Genomic DNA, 24,102 nt, shown 5'->3' with positions numbered 1-24,102 from the left:
GAGAGTGATGAAACTTTGTGTATAGCTTGATTGCTCGATACTTTTTAAAAAAAATGTGCGATTAATTAATGTGCCATCATCTGTTTAGTTTGCGATTTCGGCGGGGGACATCAGCCTCACTGTTGGCTTGTTAATAAATATTTTTAACTTATAGATTGTCTTTCATGGTCGTATAATGACGTCAATGATTGCATCCCGACTCATTTTTATACGCCCACATATAGTGGGTGTATTATGTCGTCACCCTGTCCGTCGATCCGTCAACAATTGGCTACAATTTTTGACGACCATAAGCAGTCAAACTCTAATCGATATTCAGCATTCTGCAACATTCAGTTCCAGAGTTATCTATCCCTCTTTCGGATAAGCTGACTGTCGAAACATTGTTGTTGTATGGGCGTATTCCACGCTTTGCGATTGTACGACTATTCCCAGGGAAGAAGCTTGCGAAATAAGTGGATGTTACTGTCCGACGTTTGTACATACTTGACAAGCAAGGGGTCTTTTCAAGACTTTTAATTTTTGTTTTAATTTATAATATTAATTAAATTTCCTCTTCGTTTCAAGGTGTTATAATTATTTTAATCTGGCCAAATCACCAGCAATACTTCATTAACATGTTACCTATTAATGACATGTGATCCTTGACAGATAGTACTAGCGCTTTCTTATGTTCTAGTATGTCTTATGACTGCATCCACCAAGAATGAAATGTTTACCTCATATTTCGATTAAAGTCGAATTTCGCGCCAAATCGGTGATGCGTCATGGCAAAACCCCAGGAATGAAAATCCATGTTTTGGGATCACAAAGTACAGACCAACAGGCTAACCAAACTTTAGCATAAACTAGACCCAGCTCCGAAACAAATAGGTAAAAAATATACCTTTGTCCTTATTTCATGGAGATTGGTGGTATTTTGAGTTTCCTAGCATCCCATTTCTTCGATCGCGCTGCCCCCCTCCCTCATCGAACATACTTGTATTGTTTTAATGCGAGGCTCTTTTAAAGCATCTAGGAATATCACTTAAAGATACATTCCCGCGTACAAACCTTGTGATTTGATGATATATTTGGACTAAAAACATATTCAAAGTAAGCAAGCTATCAAAAATTTGTTTCAATTCCCTCTCAAAACTTTGTATTCGCCGGTAAGCTGTTGTTAGACGCTATGTCTGTCGACTTAGCTTCATAGTGGGAGTGTCCATTTTTCAGAATGTATTTATCATTACTTACTTAACATTTACCACACATATTGAGGCCCAAGTAAATTATTAATTATTTCCGCCAACTACTTTTTCCGCCGTTTAATTGCAGAGTCTTTTGTACGTTGACACCCCTCAATGTTCCCAAAGCCGCCTAACCATTTCATCAAGAAATAACAACCGCTCCCTCATGTAGCTGACACACAAGAAGTTGGCAGATAACAGTCGGGTTGCCAGTTAGTGATACCCTAACAATTTTGCCAAGTGCTTGCCCCATGGGCGTTTTTCGGGTAATCCAGTATTTTTCTAGTAAGATTGGGTGTCTATACTTTCCATATATACCAAATTTGACATACTTTTATTGGAAATAACCACCCGATAAATACTTTTCTGGGAAAGTATCTTTAATAGTACAGGGTCACATCACCTTTTTACATGTGTTACATGTGTTATAATCTACTGTTCTTATTTTTGTTACATTTGAAAGACTTGTTCGTATCCAATTTCATTTCAGTTTGTATTTGATGAATTATGATGATATGATGTTCTATGAAATTATTCGGGCTGTATAGATGTATCTATGTTTTCCCCATTTGTAAATAGGGTAACGTTACTATTGTTGAAACCGTTCTTTTATTATTCGCGATTGATATTCTCTCGAAATGTATACATGTACATATAAATCCCTATATCGGACTCGATAGTATATTGATATACCCTAAATTTCGTTATATTTTCAATCGTTATTAATTAATATTTTGTTATATGTTTTTAGTTTTTACAATTGTCCCATTGAATTTCTGTTGCCAAGTAATCCATATCCTATAAAGTCATATGTGGGAATATTAAATACAAGAAAATGCAAAATAATCAATATTCGCCAGTCTTGTTTAAGAACGGGTATATACTTGGTAATCTGTTTGTTCTTGTTCTTGGAGCGACAATCTTCAAAAAAAGCCTATGGAAACTATTGGAAACGGATTTTGATACGAATACATGGAGACTCGTGCCTATAGTGGGGTCGTACTCTTGTTATTCTACACAGTTTGTTATAATAAAAAATATTATAAATTCGATTAATTAACACAGCCGTGACAGCCGTAAACGCAGACCAGGGCACTATAATTTTTCGGGTTTGAATCCATATTTAGTCCGATACTTTATTCTGAGCGCAGTTATACTGTAAATGTATAAAGTTTTGATAAGAATAGCGTAGTCTCGATTTTAATTGTTGCTACCACTGTTACGATAATAAACAAAGTCTTGATCATTCATTATTCAATTAAATTATTAAATGGTGATCGTGTTTTAATGCATTAAAAATCACGGCCACCCGATGGTCTAGGGGTTTGATTATGGGCTTGTCGTGCGAATAAATGTCAAATTATAGGCCTACAACATTTGAAGCCAAAAGAAAGACCTGAAATAGACATACTGCATCTTTAATGATGAGATGGTTGAGGTTGACTGTGCCAAACAAACATATTTTTGCACCACTGATTTTTATTATAAAATGTATTTATATAGCCTCTATCATCCAGAAAAATATTCTACGAAACCTATGCGGTTCTGGGTGACCGAGACTAGTATTTATGTGATTGTCGTTATAGCTATCATCATGATCAGACTTATACTTTAACTTGAGAGAGTTATTCAAAACATATTCTATTCATTTGGTTATTATAAATTTCAGATTTGTAAGAATGATATGGTTACATTTTCCTGTTCATGTTTTTGTGTATATAATGTAATTAATAGCAATAAAACTGTTTTCAAACTGTCAGATGGTTGTGGGACTACAGGGGGTGATATCGCAGACTACAGATGGTTGTGGGAGTTTTTGATACATGTAGGTAGCTGACCTAAAATATAGAATTTGACACATTATTTGGAAAATGCATCTGGGATAGAAAATATAAAACCTCTCTATGTTTCTCTAAATTATGCAACGTTAAACCAGTAAATATGCATAATCGTGTTAATTGACTTCTAGTAGAGGGGTACTATCCGTACACCAAATTCGATGGTGGCGGGGACGGGAAACGTAGCTATATCGTTAAGTAGCACTTATATGACTAATTCCGTCTTCGATGTGCCCCCTCCCAGCCTAATGGGCATCCAACAGCCCTGTGTTCAGTCAGGAAAAGTAGGCCTGTCTGAAATATAGCAACGTACTTGAGAATGGTTTACCCATAGACATTTTCGCTTTAGAAGTAAAAACAGAAGATAGCAAAACCGTGAAATGATAGCGAGAATATTTAGCATACGCTCACTACTTCAAAATAAACCAAACTACATGTATATATTATAGTTAACAAGGTATATTTTATACATTTGCAGATTTGAGAAACTTTATTTAAAACCTATGTAAAATCTCTGTTCCTTGTGAGATACGTGATTATAAGAGCTTTTACTGGGGAAATTATGAAGGCAAACAAAGCAGAACACATAAAATACAAACAAATCCATTCTTGACATTGATTAATTGTAAGTTCGGCTCCTTTTATAGAAATGAACATTAAACCGAAAACAGTTAATAAGAACATTAAAATTAAAAGTGGTGTTTTGGTAGCCGGAGATAACTTTTTCTTGAGTTGACCCGTGAGGTACCATTCCAATATATATAGATCCTGCTGGGTATATGTTGGTACGGCATTCGTAGTATAATAGGAATCAGCCACATTTTGTAAATTAATAGCTACATACTCCCTGTTTCGTCTACTGTAACTCATTAATTCATTTTCCAATTCTTTTTTATTAATGTTTTTGTTGTAAGTATGTATATACTTAGTATACATCATTAGTGGTCTAAAATCTGGAAAAAGATGACACATATTAATTAATCGCACATTTATTTTTTTTTCAAAAGTATCAAGCAATCAAACTATACACTAAGTTTTATCACTCTCTATCAGATAGAATCAAGATTATCTTGTCCCAAAGCATTGACCAATGAAATTGATTAGCTCTGTTAGCTTCAGCTCGAAATGTTAATAATTAAACTCAGTCAAGACATTCACCTAATGAACATCTACATCAAGTTTAAACATTCTATCTTAATTAAAAGCAGAGTTGTTATGTTCCAATCACTTCATTATAACCAAAGTTATCGTGCCCCAAAGCATCAACAAATCAGATTGCTTATCTCTGCTTACCGTAAGCAGACAATGTTTATCATCGAACTCCATCGAGGCCTTCGCCTAATAGACACCTACGCCAAGTGTGAACATTCTAACTCAATTAGAATGAGAGTTATTGTGTTCCAAAGTCTCGACCAATCAAATTGCTTATCGCTCTGCTTACCCTGAGCAGAAAATGTTCATTATCGAACTTAGTCAAGGTATATTGGTGTAATGAAACTGTACACCAAGTTTCACCACTCTCACTTAATTAGAACTAAATTTATTGTGCCCCAAAGCATCAACCAATCAAATTGCGTATCTCTGCTTACCGTAAGCAGAAAATACTCATCTACGAACTCCATCAAGGTATTGACCTAATAAACACCTACACCAAGTTTGAACATTCTAGCTCAATTAGAAAGAGAGTTATTGTGTCCCAAAAAGTGTGATGGCCAGACAGACGGATGGACAGACAAACGGACGAACCCATTTTAATAGTCCCCTGCTTTCTTCGAAAGGCGGGGGACAAATATTGTTTGTAGAATATTGACAAGCCGATATGACACCACTTTAATAATATAAATATCTGTGGTGAAGAGCAAACTGGATGATAACACTTTCTAAGAAATGATGGGATGATATAGTGCCACTTTCACATTTTTATACGCCCACATGTGAATGTGATCGTATATTGTAATCACCCTTTCAGTCCTTAGGTCCGTCCGCACTTTCTTGTAATCTTGTTAGTGCAGTAGAAGCGCAGTAGTTTTTATCGGATTCTTTTTAAACTTTCAGTTTTATGACAAGACGAGGGTCACTAATTTCCTTTGATCTCCCATGCATGTTATGAAACGTATCCACCTGTTGTGACGACATCAGAGGGTGAAATCAGATATTACCCTCTGATGACGCCACAACAGGTTTAGGGACTCTGCAATGAAAATCAACCCAAATTCTTTCTTTTAACATTTTATTCACTTTTTTGTACATAAATTCTGCACTTTGACTAGCTATAAATAATTCTTTGTCAGGATCTACGTTTTCTTTTTCATCCATACTTTCTACAAACTGGCTTCCCTGGATCAGTTCGTGGTCCGAATTGTTTGACAACATTGCACTAAATGAATGCCAGTTTGTGAACACATGGTTACTAAAATGTAATGCACGTGCAACTTTCGACCTGTTTTCGCTAGTCGGGGGGGGGGGGGGGGTTGGATGGCTGAATGGTTAGCGTGCGCGCGCTGTATCATAAAGTCTGTCATTGAGTTGACTGGCGTGGTTTCGAATCCCCGGTTGTACGTGGCAAGGAGTAGGGTCGCCTGTCCAACCTCGTGGGTTTTCTCCGGGTCCTCCGGTTTCCTCCCACTGCTAAAGACCCCTACACACAAGCGAATTATGTAAATAAATTTAAACCATGTTAGTCCCGAAATGACCTAATTTGTATCGAGTGGACGTTAAACCCAATTTCTCTCTCTCTCTCAATCGCTAATCTCTATCATCCAGAAAAATATTCTACGAATATTAGTCTGGATGCGTTGTCAAAAATGATTTGAGAATAATAAGTCATTGACTAGATTATCCGGTCTTTTACATTATCAAAAAATCCATTTGATTGCATGCCAGTTCAATATCCAACACTCTAATTTTCTTTAATTGTAAAATTTCTCTCTTCATGAGCCATATGTATGGGGTTTTTTTAAAATTAATCCTAATTCGTCGTCACGATTCATGTTTGTTTATATTATTAATGGAAGAATTATGGGATTTATTGCGTAAAGGGGCGCAACTCTCACTTGGATAATCAACCACATATGGACACAGATCACTAAAGATTTCCCCATTGACTCCAATGTTAATTCTCGTATCTTAGACCGGCTCTAACTTTTTCCCAAATTTTCGTTGGGTAGAACGCTTTCTACCACAGATGGAGCAACATGTGGCAACCACTTGCCCAAAAGCACGTATGAGGTTCTTCATGAAAAACTTAAGATACACAAGCTGGAAGTAGAGACAAGTAAACATGCAATTTCAGGCCCTACATTTCAACCTAACCAACCTCTCAACTCTTGTATCCTTCCGCATCAAAATTATGAATATTCACCAAAACCTGGCAGAAAATGTATTTTCAAACCCTTTTCCTCGATTCTACACCAAAAAGTCAACAAAAATCGCCATGCAAAAGGGGGAAAAAGGAAAAGGGAGAGGAAGACTAAAAATAGCTTTGGCCCTTGTTTCGTGGGTGACGGCGTAGGCGTAGGAATATTTGGTGATCTGTGTCCATATTAAACCAAACTCCCGGTTACGTTGAAGATTAGGAGGTTCTGGGTGACCGAGACTAATCAATCGCAGTCAACTGACGTCATGGACGCCATTTTGTTACCCATTCTTACGTTGCAGATAGAGCCACAGTATTTTTACTCTGTGGTACAGCGTGTGCCTGATTCATATGTTTAGATCTGCACAAATCTATTTTCATGTTCACTGTTCACTCAAGTGTAGGGGTAGACAAGAAATCAATTAATCGCAATATGTAAATTTATTGACAATATTTTTTTTTTTTTTTTTTTAACATTAAAAATACCGCAATAATCCAATATATTGTTTGACTATAGGTTAAATCGAAAGTAGGCCTATCGAATAATGATTAACTCTGAAATTAGAAACTAATTTTTTATTTAATTTTTATTGCATGTATGTTATTATACCGCGCCGAAGGAAGTAAGGGAGGGATACTGAAACGAGCTTTGTCCATCCCAATTTCGTTTCTGGAGCATATCACAAGATATCGTTATGAAAATTTGTTATTTGTAAACACATCAACTTATTATAGTAGTTGTGCCGTTTGCTAATTAGAAATATTTCGGATTTAATCATTTGTGTGTTTCCAGGGAGACAGGGAGTTAGGTGGTCGAGTGATCATAAGGTCTGTTATTGAATCAAGTGGCGATGTTTCGATCTAAAGGACGTAGGGTCGCCTGCCCATCCTCGTGAGTTTTCTCCTTGCCCTCCAGTTTTCTTCCATTGCTAAAGTACCCTACGTACAAGCAAATTTTTGAAGGTATACCATACGTTAGTTCCCCCTCCCTCCTCTCTCTTGACTATAGGTTAAATCGAACGAAAGTAGGCCTATCGAATAATGATTAACTCTGAAATTAGAAACTAATTTTTTATTTAATTTTTATTGCATGTATGTTATTATACCGCGCCGAAGGAAGTAAGGGAGGGATACTGATACGAGCTTTGTCCATCCCAATTTCGTTTCTGGAGCATATCACAAAATATCGTTATGAAAATTTGTTATTTGTAAACACATCAACTTATTATAGTAGTTGTGCCTTTTGCTAATTAGAAATCTTTCGGATTTAATCATTTGGGTATTTCCAGGGAGACAGGGAGTTGGGTGGTCGAGTGATCATAAGGTCTGTTATTGAATCAAGTGGCGATGTTTCGATCTAAAGGACGTAGGGTCGCCTGCCCATCCTCGTGAGTTTTCTCCTTGCCCTCCAGTTTTCTTCCATTGCTAAAGTACCCTACGTACAAGCAAATTTTTGAAGGTATACCATACGTTAGTTCCCCCTCCCTCCTCTCTCTTGACTATAGGTTAAATCGAACGAAAGTAGGCCTATCGAATAATGATTAACTCTGAAATTAGAAACTAGTTTTTTATTTAATTTTTATTGCATGTATGTTATTATACCGCGCCGAAGGAAGTAAGGGAGGGATACTGATACGAGCTTTGTCCATCCCAATTTCGTTTCTGGAGCATATCACAAAATATCGTTATGAAAATTTGTTATTTGTAAACACATCAACTTATTATAGTAGTTGTGCCTTTTGCTAATTAGAAATCTTTCGGATTTAATCATTTGGGTATTTCCAGGGAGACAGGGAGTTGGGTGGTCGAGTGATCATAAGGTCTGTTATTGAATCAAGTGGCGATGTTTCGATCTAAAGGACGTAGGGTCGCCTGCCCATCCTCGTGAGTTTTCTCCTTGCCCTCCAGTTTTCTTCCATTGCTAAAGTCCCCTACGCACAAGCGAATTATTGAAGGTATACCATACGTTAGTCCCCCCCCTCTCTCCCTCTCTCTCTCAATAGGAACAAAGCTGAGGTAGTTTTGGTATATATTTTTGTGATTTAACGGTATATATGGACTAAAAACATATTCAAACTAATTAATTTGTCATAACTGCTTCAAATTCTTCTCAAACATTGTAATTGCGAAGGAATATCCTGCTATAAAAATTTGATCAACCCAGGTCATGTTTATGTCACGTGACTTACCTCTTTTGGAAGTCAGAGGAGAATTCATTGCATACATAAGACGATGTTGTCTTTAGTCGCAATATCGAATCCTAATTAAATTCTCGGATTACCCACTACCCGCGTCTTTTCCCGTCATTTTTATCTCAGAAAGTGTTGTACGTCTAACTCTTCATAAAGTTTATCAACTCAATGTTCGCGTGTGACCTTTGACATCACGCGTGCAGAAATTCCTAATCGTCGGGCTGTTGATTAGGAGAACCCTTACATTTTTGTCCTGTATACGCTCCATGAGTGTTTTTCGGGGAATCCAGTATTTTTCTAGTAAGATTGGATATCTCTACTTTCCATATATACCAAAATTACCATACTTTTATTGGAAATAACCACCCGATAAATACTTTTCTGGGAACCTATCTTTAAGTAAACAGGTCAGGTACAAAGCTCGGAAAATATTTTCCGACTTTTCCTCTCTCCGAGTTTTATGAATTGACTCGATTGAAAACACAAAACTCGGAAAACTCGGAAAAAATTGTCCGACTTTTTGTTTCAAACTGAAAAGTCGGAAAATATTTTCCGAGTTTTCTATTCAAACAAAAAAGTCGGACAATTTTTTCCGACCTTTCCGAGTTTTGTGTTTTCAATCGAGTCAAATCATAAAACTCGGAAAGAGAAAAAGTTGGAAAATTATCAAAAATATTATTTTTTTTAAATTGGCGAAAGTAGTTGTAGTAATACATCTATTTAATAAGTTGGATTTCTCCTTAACGGGAATAACTTGATATTTAGTGTAGCCCACTCAAGTTTTTGTTGCATAGAGACAGACATCACAGGCAGTAGGCCTACTACGTGTCGAGCATATCTAATTGGATATTTAATTATAACTGCCATATTGCATTATATCAAGTTATTCCCGTTAAGGAGAAATCCGCTGTATAATAATCATAATTATCCAATGAAAAATAGTTTATTTTGATATCTTTTTGCCACTTTCCGAGTTTTCTGAGTTTTGTATTTTTGTATAGGTCAAAATACAAAACTCGGAAAACTCGGATATTTAATCATAACTGCCATATTGCATTATTTTGGTTAAAATCTAACTGAAAAGGTTATAGATCATGTCCAAATTATTAAATAGATGTGTTACTATCACTTAATTATCCAATTAGATATGCTCGACACGTAGTAGGCCTACTGCCTGCGATGTCTGTCTCGATGCAACAAAAACTTGAGTGGGCTACACTAAATATCAAGTTATTCCCGTTAAGGAGAAATCCGCTGTATAATAATCATAATTATCCAATGAAAAATAGTTTATTTTGATATCTTTTTGCCACTTTCCGAGTTTTTCAAGTTTTGTATTTTCGTATAGGCCAAAATACAAAACTCGGAAAACTCGGATATTTAATTATAACTGCCATATTGCAGTATTTTGGTTAAAATCTAACTGTAAGGGTTATAGATCATGTCCAACTTATAAAATAGATGTGTTACTGTTACTCCTTTCGCCAATTTTATTTCTAAAAGTTAGGTAGGCCTATTCTCGACACGACGTATATAGTATGGGAGAACGGGGCAGGTTCGGCCTCGGGGGCCATGTGTCAAATTGAAATTAAATACACACCTCGTTTTAATCATTTCATCTTTTGGATGTCCGAGTTTACGATCTCACCCAAGTTATCCCCGTAAAGGCGAGTTGATTTCCTTTGCACATATTACAACCCTTGCACACCATATCCAATGAAAAATATTTTATTTTGATACCTTTTGACCACTTTCCGGGTTTTCCGAGTTTTGTGTTTTCGTATAGGCCAAAATACAAAACTCGGAAAACTTGGATATTCGATTATAACGGCCATATTGCATTATTTTGGTTAAAAAATAACTGAAAAGTTAAAGATTATGTCCAACTTATTAAATAGATGTATTATTACAACTACTATCGCCAATTTAAAAAAATAATATTTTTGATAATTTTCCAACTTTTTCTCTTTCCGAGTTTTATGATTTGACTCGATTGAAAACACAAAACTCGGAAAGGTCGGAAAGAATTGTCCGACTTTTTTGTTTGAATAGAAAACTCGGAAAATATTTTCCGAGTTTTGTGTTTTCAATCGAGTCAATTCATAAAACTCGGAGAGGGGAAAAGTCGGAAAATATTGTCCGACTTTTTTGTTTGAATAGAAAACTCGGAAAATATTTTCCGACTTTTCAGTTTGAAACAAAAAGTCGGACAATTTTTTCCGAGTTTTCCGAGTTTTGTGTTTTCAATCGAGTCAATTCATAAAACTCGGAGAGGGGAAAAATCGGAAAATATTTTCCGAGTTTTCCGAGTTTTGTACCTGACCCTTTAAACTTACATTTTTTATAGGAGTAAAACTCTCTAACTTTGTAATTTAAGACAACATTTGGTGTAGATTATGAATTTAGCATCACACTCATTGTCCAATGCATACTGTTCGCGCTACTAAGCGGCAAAATGTTGTACAAATGAACTATTCGCTTTTATTTTCAGGATTTCCACAGCCTCTGGCAAAGTCACTATTGCATACCCAACCTCCAAAATTGGCATAGTTAATTCTGAAAAAGTTTGATAATAAAACTTCAATTGCCCTACTATAACATACATTAAAGTCCATTTTGTGTATTTGATGGCTTGTATTTTGAATTGCCACTTTAAATATGTGCCGTGATGAAGTTTCAAAATTGTTGACTTTTCATATTGATTTTAAAATAACTTCTAAAGTAAATGACCTATACTCCTCCAACGTGTCTATTTAGAGTGACTTTTTGCATAGATTACAAATATGTAAACATTTTGGATGTGCATTGTATTATTCTAATTTTATTTTGCCTCCAAAGTGAGAACAAAATGGTTAATACGCTTCACAAATTGGAATAATGGGTTTTGACGATCAGATTAAAATTATTTCTGAAAGACTTAGACCCCTCATATTTGTAATTTTAGATCAACTGTTAACATAGAATAAGAATAAAGACTCTTTTTCGGATCCAGGGAGTATCGTTTCGATTTAGTTTTCCTTTAAAAACAAGTGAAAAATTGTTTTGTCTGCTTAGTTTCACTATCACGAGACGCCTCAAAACTACAGACCGCATTTCTTAACGCATTGTCTTGAAACTATAAATACTAATTTTTCCTTATACCCTTCTGATGTTCCCTATTGATATTGGTGCGTGCCCGACCCCCAGGGACAGAGAGCCACGCTCAATTTTTGCAAGTGTCAGTTTGTCGCCTACACGCCACAATTCTTAATAATTTGTTTTGAAGTTGTGCATACTTATTCCTTATACCCTAAGAATATTCGCTATTGTTTTTTGTTCACGACCAACACCCCAGGGGCAGAGCCACGCCTATTTTTTTCTTTGTGTGTCTGTGTGTTTTGATCATCTTGAAAACTTTTCATGCTTATTCCTTATACCTTTAGGATGACTGCTATTATTTTTGGTTCATGACCGACCCTCTGGGGCACAGCAACACCCACATTCTTATGTTTATCGCCTAGGGGCCGCAATTCTGAATGGATCATCCTGGAACGTGACAGGGGTCGGGCATACACCAAAAGTTCAGAATTGCAGTCTGTGGACGATAACACAAAAATCTGGTGTTGGCGTGCCCCTGGGGGTTGGGCATGCACCAAAAATAATAACAGTCATCCATTGCGTATAAGGAATATATATGAATAGTTTTCAAGATAATCCAATAAGAATTGCGGTCAGGGCCCTGTTTCTCAAAACCAGCGGCTGCCAGGCAGGATACACCCACATTTTCGAGAGATGGATAGAGAACAAGCTAAAAAGAAAGTGATTTTTCCTACAATCAAGGGCCATAATTCAGGAAATTACAATTCGATATGCGCAAATATCGAAAGGAACCGAGATCTTTGTGTTATAAACCTACATTTCAAGTTTCATCAAAATTGGATAAAAATTGTGACCTCCATAGGAGGCACAACCTTGATATACCATATTTTTACGCCATTTTGTCTGTCAGTTTTGGGCCGATTTTCACGAAATTCGAACTCAGTCGTCCTTATGGTGTAACGGTGATATAATAATACGTTTTTTTTTTTAAATCGGATAAAAATTATGACCTCTATAGGGTCCACAAGCTAAAAACGCGATTTTTCGTACAATCAGGGGCCATAATTCAGGAAGTTACGGTCCGATATGCGCAAATATCGAAAGGAACCGAGATCTTTGGGTTATAAACTTACATTTCAAGTTTCAACAAAATCGGATAAAAATTGTGACCTCTGTAGGGTCCACAACCTTGATATACCGTATTTTTAAGCTATTTGAGAACGAACAGCGGCCATTTTGTCTGTCAATTTTGGGCCGATTTTCACGAAATTTGAACTCTGCCGTCCTTAGGGTGTAACGGCGACATAATAAAACGGTTTTTAAAATCGGATAAAAATTATGACCTCTATAGGGTCCACAAGCTAAAAACGCGATTTTTCGTACAGTCAGGGGCCATAATTCAGGAAGTTACGGTCCGATATGCGCGAATATCGAAAGGAACCGAGATCTTTGGGTTATAAACTTACATTTCAAGTTTCAACAAAATCGGATAAAAATTGTGACCTCTATAGGGTCCACAACTTTGATATACCATATTTTTTACGCTATTTGAGAACGAACGGCGGCCATTTTGTCTGTCAATTTTGGGCCGATTTTCACGAAATCCTTAGGGTGTAACGGTGATATAATAATACGGTTTTTTATATCGGATAAAAATTATGACCTCTATAGGGTCCACAAACTAAAAACGCGATTTTTCGTACAATCAGGGGCCATAATTCAAGAAGTTACGGTCCGATATGCGCGAATATCATAACGAACCGAGATCTTTGGGTTATAAACATACATTTCAAGTTTGTGACCTCTATAGGGTCCACAATCTAAATACGTGATTTTTCGTACAAACGGTGGTCATAATCCATTAAGTTTCGATCCGATACATGCCAATATCGAAAGCAGCCGAGATCTTTTGGAGATAAACCTATATCTCAAGTTTCGTCAAAATCGGATAAGAATTGTGACCTGTAGAGTGTCCACAAACAATTGTGGACGGACGTCCGGACGGACAGGGGCGACGACAATATACGTCCACATGAAAATGTGGGCGTATAAAAAAGTGAATAGTTCATTTGTTCCACATTTTACCACCTGGCAAATGATCTTTCAATATGATAGACAAGCAATATATATTTCAGAAAGATAGATTACTAATTGGGTCCTTTTTTTCAACATACAATATATATTTCAGAAAATAGTAGGACGTTAAACCCAATTTCATTTCATTTATGTTCCAGAAAGATAGTTGTGTTCAGTGAAATATACAACCCATTAAAAGATAGTTGGTTTATTAATGTATATCCTCTATTGAGCTAACAAGAAATGTCAACGAAGAATGGACTGGAAAGGGTTAATTGACGGCAATATACGAATGTGGGCGTATAAAAAGGGTCTTGTATATTAATGATATATTAGATGACATACCTTCATTAAGCTGCCTCATTTCCTCTAAGTCCAGACTAAATGGATCACCAATTGATTCCTGGAAAAGATAATTGTAAGCTCCAAGAATTTTTTCCTGTTATTGAAATACAGATATTATTACCGATGTTAGAATTTAAACCAAGGCGATAACTTCGTCAATAATCATACAGCTTCCAAATTTGTTTTCTCAGATTATCCTTTGAACCTGTCAATAATTATTTTCGTCTTATCCCTTTCTTATTTCCAACGATGTCTTGACATAAACACTTTATTTATCAAATTTTTTTTATGTAGGATCATATAGCGACCTTCTGGAGTAAATCGTTCATTTCTATACACCCACGCGCAGTTTAGGCGTATATAGTCGGTTCCGGACTTACCTCGGACTCTTCTGATAACATTGTTAACGTCACAATAACATGTAAGACTACAGGGTTTTTTTACATTATTTTTGTCAAATTTGGTGCAAAGCATTGGACTGAGACGATTTAAAGACTTGGAGTCGGAAAGAATGAACCCTATTCAATTTCAGCAATCTAGAACTTTCTGTTTTGTGTACGGAAAAACTTATCAACACGATAGAGATTATATCAATCACGTGATAAGTGATTCCGTGAGATAGCAAAACGCATGCGCGAGTCGGTGCCATCTATGCTCTCATGCTATTCGGACGTTTTTAGCTTAACAGCTAATTTCACTTAACTTGAATACATTACAAGTCGATACTTTCTTAATAGAAGCAAACTTACAAGCATAATTGCTTTTTACAAAAGTAGCTTTTTTTTACAAAAGTATCTACTCGATAATTCGAGGGATCATTAACCACGAGCTATTATTTTTAGTAACGAAGTACAACAAAGTCGACAAAAAACTCGTTATATATTGTCACTGGAGCGGTATCGTTTGCAAACAAACGGGATGCAGACGTAATATCTGATAAACTAAAGAAATATAAACGACCAGAGAATTGTGATTCACTGGAAACCCAAGGAATATCAAAGCTTATGTGGAACTGTAGAGTCATTTGACCTACAGTCACTTGAAACAAACTACAGAAATACAAACGGCCGTAGTGAAGTCATCTACTGCTGTAACACAATGTTTAGATCTCCTTCTGAAATCGAAGAACGACATTCCTAAAGAGATTTCAAAAATTCTTACATGAAAAACTAGGCGATTCAATAGCACTTAGTCCCCATGCTTGTCGAGAAATTATTCTGAGAAGACAGTCTATGATACAGCCGCATCTGAAGGAATAGTTCAGACCTTTTGCGCGCCCCTAGTGCAGCAGTTTCACACGACGATTTCTTTGGTGAAGATATAGCAAAAGCGATGAAAGAAATGTCAGTGACAAGCAAACAAACTGGGACGAAAGAAGTCAAGTTATGGACAGAACTTTAGATATAATCCATACAGACAGGTACAAACTTAACAGTAGAAACACTGGTTATAGGCAAAACAGAGATTAAATCTTTTTATACAAAGGCCGCTACATCAACCACAACCTCCAGAAAAAAGAGGAGGGGGGGGGCAAAAGTAGATGGCACTACTATGAACCAAAGTGAGCAGGTAAATTCTCCAAAATATGCAGGTGTACTGAGATACTTTATTCCAGAATGGCTTAAAATTACGAATGATAAATTTATTCTTCAAACCCCCGAGGGGCTTTAAATCGAGTTTGAATAATTACCTGTGCAACGTACACAACCTAAACCAATAGTGTTTAATCAAACTGAAACTAGTATTATTAATGATGAAATTGATTCTTTACTAAATAGACATGCCTTTGAACGCGTGGATTCGGAAAAAGATGAATTCATCTCAACCATTTTTATTCGACAAAAGAAAAATGGTAAATACAGACGTATTCTACACTTAAAAGCAATAAATAAGACTGTGAAATACCAACATTTTAAAATGGAAAGTCTCAAGCTGTCTGTGGCATGATTAAACCCGATTCAAATTTGGCATCAATTGATGTGGAAAACGCCTTTCATTCTGTGAAAATAGTCGAAAGAAACTTGGTTTCAGATGGTTTGGAAATTTATTCCAGTACATCTGTCATGTATGTCATAAACCATATCACTCCCGAATACTTATTTCAACTGATACCACCTAATATAAATTCGTATCGCCTACGAAACCAAAGTAACATCCCAAAATACTTCTTCAGAACTTCTTTATTTTCTTCTTCTTTTATACCATCTACAATTCGAGAATGGAATCTACTCGATTTTTCTACTAGAAACTTACCTACTTTATCTTCTTTTAACTCTAAACTAGGCTACCTTGATCAAATTATACCTTCATCATACTACTCTGGCAGCAGGAAAAATCAAATTCACCATTCACGCCTTCGACTCGCCTGCAGTGATTTAAACGGACATCGTTTTCTCAGGTATATTTCTGACAGCCCTACATGCGATTGTGGTCACGCCTTTGAAGACTCTGAACATTTCCTTTTAATTTGTACCTTGCGTTCAGATGCACGATCTGCGACAATATCAAAACTTCCAAAACTTTAACAAAATTCTTTAAACTTATTATTCGGAACTGAAGACAGAAACAATTCTGAAGAATTTTTTTCGGCAGTACATAACTTCCTCGACATCTCCAAAAGATTTTGAAAATTCCGTATGTAAATTTATGAAATATAAACATTCTGATTGTGGTTTGTACATATCGTGTATATAGCCATCTTATAATTTAACCGTTCCTTTCCTTTACTTTCCTTTACTTTTCATTATATATTTATGTTTTACTTTTATGGAGAGGGGGTCTATAGGCTTCTGCCTGTTCTCCAAACCAGTTTCTGTGAATAAATATTGTTTAGAAAATTTTTTTTAGTTTTTACAAAAATAATAAAACTTTCCAAAATGGCATTATTTGTGCCATATACATGGATTATATACTTTTCAAAAAAAGTAGGGGATATTCAGACACAATACAAAACTGCGGAAATGCACTGATGTTTTTATTAGAGGTAACCAATGTATGTTAATAACAGGCCAATTACCTACACATGAACTTATCTACACATGAACATAAACAGTTCATATGGGCGGCTTATCTGACGGGCCAATTTCACTCGCAAAGAGATACACTGTCAAAAGTGAAAATGGGCGTTTTTGATTTTTGTCTTAATAAGTAATTGCTTCACCAATCCTCGTACATTCAGCAATTCGTCGTCGCATGCCCCTAATCAACCGTCCAATCACGATTTGGGGCAATCTGACCCACACCTCTTGCAGTGCCACGGCCAATTCTTGCAGTGTTGTCGGTTGACGTTGACGTTGGCGAACACGTCTCCCGATCATGTCCCAGACATGCTTTATAGGGGAAAGGTCAGGACTCATGGCTGGCCAAGGCATATGGACAATATGGTGACGCTGAAGGTGGGCGCGGGCATTATCATCTTGAAAGATGAAACGTCGACCTGCACGTTGAGCAAAGGGCAGAACTGTCGGTGTCAGGATGTGGTCACGGTAGTACACACCAGTGACCCTTTCTTGAACAATATGCAAGTCCGTTCTGCCAGTCGTGGTGATTCCGCCCCACACCATAACAGACCCACGCCCGAATCTGTCATACTGTCTGACGTTTACGTTGGCATGACGTTCATTTACACGCCTCCAAACGCGAGCACGCCTATCGGTGAAATCCAGAGTAAATCTGGACTCATCTGAGAATATTACACGAGGTCTATCATCAACATTGTGTGTTTGTTGTTACCGGTTCCACAGTCTGCTGACCACAGACTGTGACACATTAAGCATGTTGGCTACTGCTCGCTGTGTAGAACCCGTTTGGAGCATGCCAATAGCACGTAGACGTTCATCATGTTGAAGACGTCTCATTTCAAATTAAACGTAACACACTAAAGCAAAGATACGCTAAACAGTAAATCTTATGCAAGAACCGATAGAAAAGCAAACATGGATAGGATAAACCAGCACATGGCAGTTTTCATCAACCCTTCCTTGAAGTGTCAAATACGACAATGAACCCCTCCCACGTGTAATGGCGCTATTGCGTGTCGTATCTGCAGCTCAGTGGTTCTGTTGGGGCGATAAGTTCTTCACCTGTGTACATACTCTCAAAGCATGTCAAGTGTCCATGACTATTTACCATATCACAACCTGCATAGTTATTTGCATTTCAATATCCCCTACTTTTTTTGAAGAGTATATTTACGTTCAATCTGACTGGACACTAGAATTATAGTGTCAGTTAAAACTTATGATATCGAAACTAGAATCCTTGGGGTGCTATATAAATAATGAAAAATCAGTTCTTACACCTTCAAAAAAAATTACGTACATTCCTAGGTTTCATTATTAATTCTGAAAAAAATTACTGTAATAGTATGAAAAATATATGAATATCACTAAGCATGGTTATGAAATTCTCATACGGGAAATTAATTGGCCTTTATAACTCAGCAGTTCCAGTCAAGGGCGTGGATTTGCCATAACTTTTTTTTGGGGGGGGGGGACGAACCCTGGAACCTGGAACATTTCATTACCAAACGAAATAAATAATTATGAACAGTTTACTGTACCAGTGTTATTTCGATGAAGGCTGTAACTAGGGGAAATATGATGACAATATGGAAAAATTGACTACCTACATCAAAGCTGCATAAATATTAATTGTTCATGAAGTTAAGTGAATCGTTCTACGATCTTGGCGACATGAAGGGGGTCATTATGCACCGCACACGCCCTCAAGTGATTCAATCGTTTTTGCGTCATGGAGTTGGGCAGCCAAGTTTTGAACTGCGCAGAGTGCTGAAGGATCGCTCGGCTGAGCAGGAATTAGCAGGGTTCAGCAGTGTGAGATGAGAAGAGCTTCGACAGAAGGGAACATCTGCCTCACTTCAGGTGACATAATGAGGAACGCTTGGTGCACAAGTGAAATAGATTTGGCCGAAAACTGATTCAGTTCCAGATACGTAGAAACAAGCTCACCATCATGGGGATATAAACCTGAAATTCTGTCCTGGCGATCAAAATCATGTGGTTCCAGTCACAATATATGGCTCACTCCATTTTAAATATCTTGAGCTTTGTAAAAATCAAATACCTTACACTCAGTCAGTGCAATTTTGATGCGTGTATGATTCTTGATGAGAATTCTAGGAATGAAATTCAGGGGAAAAAACGATTGTTATGCCAAAGCCGGTCTATAATATCCAAACAGATTCAAGTAAACTGGTTTCCTCCATTTTGTCTCCTGTCCAGGGGCATACAAAAAATTCTAAACAATGGCTGCAAAGAATTATCATTGCAACGATTTGGCCAACCCAAACTTGGTTTTCTCAAATTTCTCATTATGTGTTTCAAGCCAATGATATTGCCTGCCAAGAGAAATCTACTGAAAATCAACCAATCACACATCCATTGTGGAACAGAATTCATTTGACATAATTTATTGTATCGAGCAACTGCTTGGAGGGAGAGGAGTTTCTCATGAAGCAGCCAAGATTATCGCAGCTTCCTGGAAGCCTTCAACAAGAAAACAATATGGATGTATACTTAGAAAGTGGACAATATTTTGTTGTGAAAGACAGGCTAGTTTTTCCAAACCATCTTTAGCAGACATCTTAGATGTTCTTTTGTTATTACATAACCAAGGAATCGGTTATAGTTCTTTAAATGCAGCCAGGTGTGCCCGATCAAAGTTTATTTGTGTAGATGGACACTCAGTAGGTGCTCATCCTCTCATATGTAAATTTATGAAAGGTTTGTTTTATATAAACCCACAGTTACCAAGATGTGATGCAACATGGGATGTTCGTTTAATTTTACAGTTGTTAAGAAGGTTTTCACCAGTAAAGCAGCTCAGTGTTAAAAAATTGACAATCAAATTAGTGCTTATTATGTTACCGTTGTCTGCTCAGCCAGGATAAACTCTCCACATGTTGGACCTTGATAATCTTGAAATTAATAAACTTCAAAGTGTATACAAATTTCACATTGTGGATCATTTAAAACAATCAAAAATAGGGAGAAAACCTCCTATTAAAAAGAATGTAACAATGATTTTAAAGTGTCCAAAAAGCCACTTCTGTGCGTTATTTCTTTGTCTGAGATTGATCCAGAAAATAACATAGATGCAAACACAATAGATCCCCTTGGGTCGACACCAACAAGACCATTCAGTGTGGTACAAGATTTATAGTCTGAATAACATTGACTGTCTATGGAGGGGACTTGGTCTCTGAATTTTTATTTCTGTTCCATCAATTACGACCATTGTGTTGGGATAATCAGTTTTAAATTGTTCTGGCATGTTTTCAATGATAATGTCTCTGTGTGGCCATACAACAAGAGAGCCAAGTCTGTAAAACATATAGTTGATCCAATTAGTAAATAAACAGCTACAATCTTGAGAAGAAATTCCAAACATATCTGATAAGTCCTGTCTTAATTTTATTAACACTAATAGAAGATGATCGTCTAGAGAAACACTGAGTAAGCTGTAAGTATTCTTAGAAAATTCAAACGGTAAATAATCTGCTGGTACAAATAACTTATATTCATTATAAAAACGGTCATATGAAAAGCCAGTATAATATTGAATTGAATCTTTTTTTGAAGTTGAACAACTAAAACATTGCGCTGATAGGTCGATACTAGTTCCTTTATCTACTTGTTGAACTTGACTGCGTTTAAGATTTTCATTTTCCGAAATTAACTTTGCATATTCTTCCTTCATTTTCATATTTTCTGCAGCAAGGGCAAAGATGTCCATCGGATGAAATCCTGAAAAATATGAACAGTAAATAGATTATAATATGTATTTCAGTTACCCCATATGCAAGTGACATAACCAAGAGCAGAGAACTCAGATAACTGTGGTAAAATAGTTTTTCCAAAATCTGTTGCTGTACATTTTGATTTAGAACAGATAGAAAAGATAATAGTTGAGTGGAAAGAAATAGATGTAAAATAGAGAGATCCACAAGAAATAATAATAACACCTGGATGAAGTGCGATGAACCAAAGAAAGTTTCGTGTTACTGCCTCAAATTTTGGAGCTGTTATGAAAAGAAAGAAAGAAATAAACGATTCATTTTTAAAAAACACATTTGACAAAAGTAATTTTATTCTGTTCCCACTTCTTATGGGCAAGCAAATGAAACCATTGCTAAACAAATGTATATAAAACAGACTGGAAATCATATTCATGACATTGGACTTGTAATAAATCCTGCTTTTCCATTTTTAGGTGCTAAAGCAGATGCAGTTGTTTGTGATAAAGGCGAGACTTGGCTCATTGAAATTAAATGCCCTTTTTCAGCCCGAGAAATGACACTTACAGAAGCATGCAATACACTGAAAGATTTCTTTTTAGTGCAAAATGATGCAGAATATAAATTGTCTAGAAACCATATTCACTGGTTTCAGGTTAAGGGACAACTTCTCATAACTGGGGCTCAATTTTGCGACTTTGTCACTTTTACGAGGCAGTATTTCTGCACACAGAGAATATATCCCGAAAAAGAAACCATGCAGAAGCTTGTTTCAAAATTATCATGTTTTTATGTTGAACATTTAAAGGCCATTTCTTATTAAAAATTCTACATGTCTATAAAATAAGTTTAACTAACCTGTGGCAGCATTAACTGCATTCTCTGTCTGTACCATTTTATTATTCAAAGCATTTACTTTATAGAAACTCTGTAAAAAGAAGTTCATAATTATATAAAATTTGTACATAAATATAAAAATTTGTACATAAATATAAAAATTTGTACATTTGTACATAAATATAAAAATTTGTACATTTGTACATAAATATAAAAATTTGTACATAAATATAAAAATTTGTACATATAAATATATTCAGTACTTTTATACCAGAGACTGTAATTTTGTAAATAGTAAAATATTTTCTTGTTTGCTGCTAAAACCTGGCGTCTTATATTAATAAATATAATAATTAGACTAGCCATTAATAAAAAAATCCAGCATTAACACAACTTTCTCTATTTTAATTTCATGCTATTACCATAACTTACATTTATATGCATAAGAATGTGTGTACTTTATACCAGGATCTAAATGAAATATATCTAAAATGATATACATGTAGAACAGTCTGTAGTGGAAGACAGAGAGAAATGGATTTTAACGTCCAGTCCACACAAACTTAATGTGAGCACGGGAAATAATTATTCTAAAGCTAATAAACCCATTGTTACCGTACCTTAAAACCTTTGATTCAACCACTGCAGGTTTCTCAATATAATTACTTCTGGGTTTGGGTGATGGTCTTGGTTGAGTAATGTGATCATAGTGCAGTGCCGCGATGGGATCTGGCTGACCATTTACAAAGTCCTAAAAGGGGGAAAAAAATAAGAAGAATGTTATTATTATGATACATAATAATATAAGTAAGTTTACATAATTAAATGACCATTTCATTCACATTGAAAATTACCAAGTTGTTAATTGGCAACTTGATTTGCTTTGTCTGCCTACAGCTTACTATTTTTTTTTTTTTTTTTTTTTTTTGTTAACTTTTTATTCAAACTTGAAATTGAGGCTCATGCCTGAACTATTCAGCCTGCAGGCCTGTAGGAGTCAAACAAGAAACAATTCAAATTGAAATAAGATCAAGTTCTATATTGATGATTATGAAAAAGATTGTTTCTGCGCTGGCTGTCACTTCTGCCCTGGTGCAATAACGGAATAAATTTAGAAACATGTTTGACCTAACATTTTAATGTCACATTGGCAAAACAGCCACATATGTGACATATTAATTAGCCTATATAATATAATACTGGTGCCAGTGCCAGTGGTGGTGCATCAGAAAAATGATGATGCAGTAGTCAAGTACGGGTATTTCATTTTGTTTGAAAAAAAGAATATAGTAGGCAAATAGTCTATAGGTCTAAAAGTATAAATAAATAATAACCTTAGTGCGCACAAATAAATGTTTGGCCTTTCTCCGCTCACCCCGTTTCTCTTCGTTTAACTGCTCGAAAGGTCGTCCGCATAAACGTATCCATCGCCTGGCTTTATCGCGTGTTATTCCAAGCTTTGGGAAAGGAATAAATGTTATCCCCCCTGTCAGTCTCTCCGGCTATCTACTATCCGAATTACACGCACCCCAAGCACATCTCTTTACTATTATGACGGGTTGGTGGTTAACGTCTGCTGGAAATACCTGCCTTTACGGGCAGACCGCAAATGTTTCCCGATTTTAATGAAACTTACAGATTATGATAACATTGATACTATCTCAGAGTAAGCAAAGTTTCGACCACTTCTGTTTAGCAGTTTCCGAGAAATTTCGACCTCTTCCGGTTAGCGTTTTCCGAGATATCAGGTTACCACACATTTCACGTTGGTGATTGCGGTCTGTAGCCGTGTCACATGAAATGTGTGGTAACCTGATATCTCGGAAACTGCTAACCGAAAGTGGTCGAAATTTTGGCTACTCTGAGATATTAGTAATGTGATCATATTCTGTAAGTTTTATGGATATCGGTTCATAATTGCGATCTGCAATTGTGCCACATGAAATGTGTGGTAACCTGATATCTCTGAAACCGCTAACCGGAAGTGGTCGAAATTTCGCCCACTCTGATATATTATTTATGTAATTTTAATCTGCAAGTTTCATTGAAATCAGTTGCTACTTGCGATCAGTAGCCGTGCCACATGAAATGTGTGGTAACCTGATAGCTCGAAAACTGCTAACCGGAAGTAGTTGATAAATGTGGTCTGATCTGCAGTCGTGCCACATGAAATTTGTGGTAACCTGATATCTCGGAAACTACTAACCGGAAGTGGCCGAAACTTTGCCTACTCTAAGATATTATCAATGTCATTATAATCTGCAAGTTTCATTGAAATCCGTTGGTAACTGCGGTCAGTAGCCGTGCCACATGAAATTTGTGGTAGTCGAATATTTACCTACTCTGAGATATTATTAGTGTAATTATAATCTGCAAGTTTCCTTCAATTCGATTG

At 36.2% G+C, this 24,102-nt stretch overlaps 1 protein-coding gene and 2 pseudogenes across 1 annotated transcript in view; 2 read left to right on the top strand and 1 right to left on the bottom strand.

The window, feature by feature from the left end:
* LOC126821229 (thrombospondin type-1 domain-containing protein 7A-like) overlaps window positions 1-2,988 on the top strand; it is a 241,053-nt gene extending 238,065 nt beyond the window's left edge. Inside the window, exon 25 of the mRNA XM_056101468.1 lies at window positions 1,720-2,988. Coding sequence (XP_055957443.1) covers window positions 1,720-1,777 — 58 coding nt within the window. The 3' untranslated portion in view covers window positions 1,778-2,988. The remainder of the gene's footprint in view (window positions 1-1,719) is intronic.
* Window positions 2,989-20,136: 17,148 nt separating this feature from the next.
* LOC126821448 (uncharacterized) lies at window positions 20,137-23,257 on the bottom strand (annotated as a pseudogene).
* LOC126821195 (uncharacterized) lies at window positions 20,948-21,774 on the top strand (annotated as a pseudogene).
* Window positions 23,258-24,102: the final 845 nt, after the last annotated feature.

Source organism: Patella vulgata, chromosome 5, assembly GCF_932274485.2.
Source record: "Patella vulgata chromosome 5, xgPatVulg1.2, whole genome shotgun sequence".
Classification (NCBI taxonomy): Eukaryota; Metazoa; Mollusca; class Gastropoda; family Patellidae; genus Patella; species Patella vulgata.
This window is presented reverse-complemented; position numbering and strand designations above follow the sequence as displayed.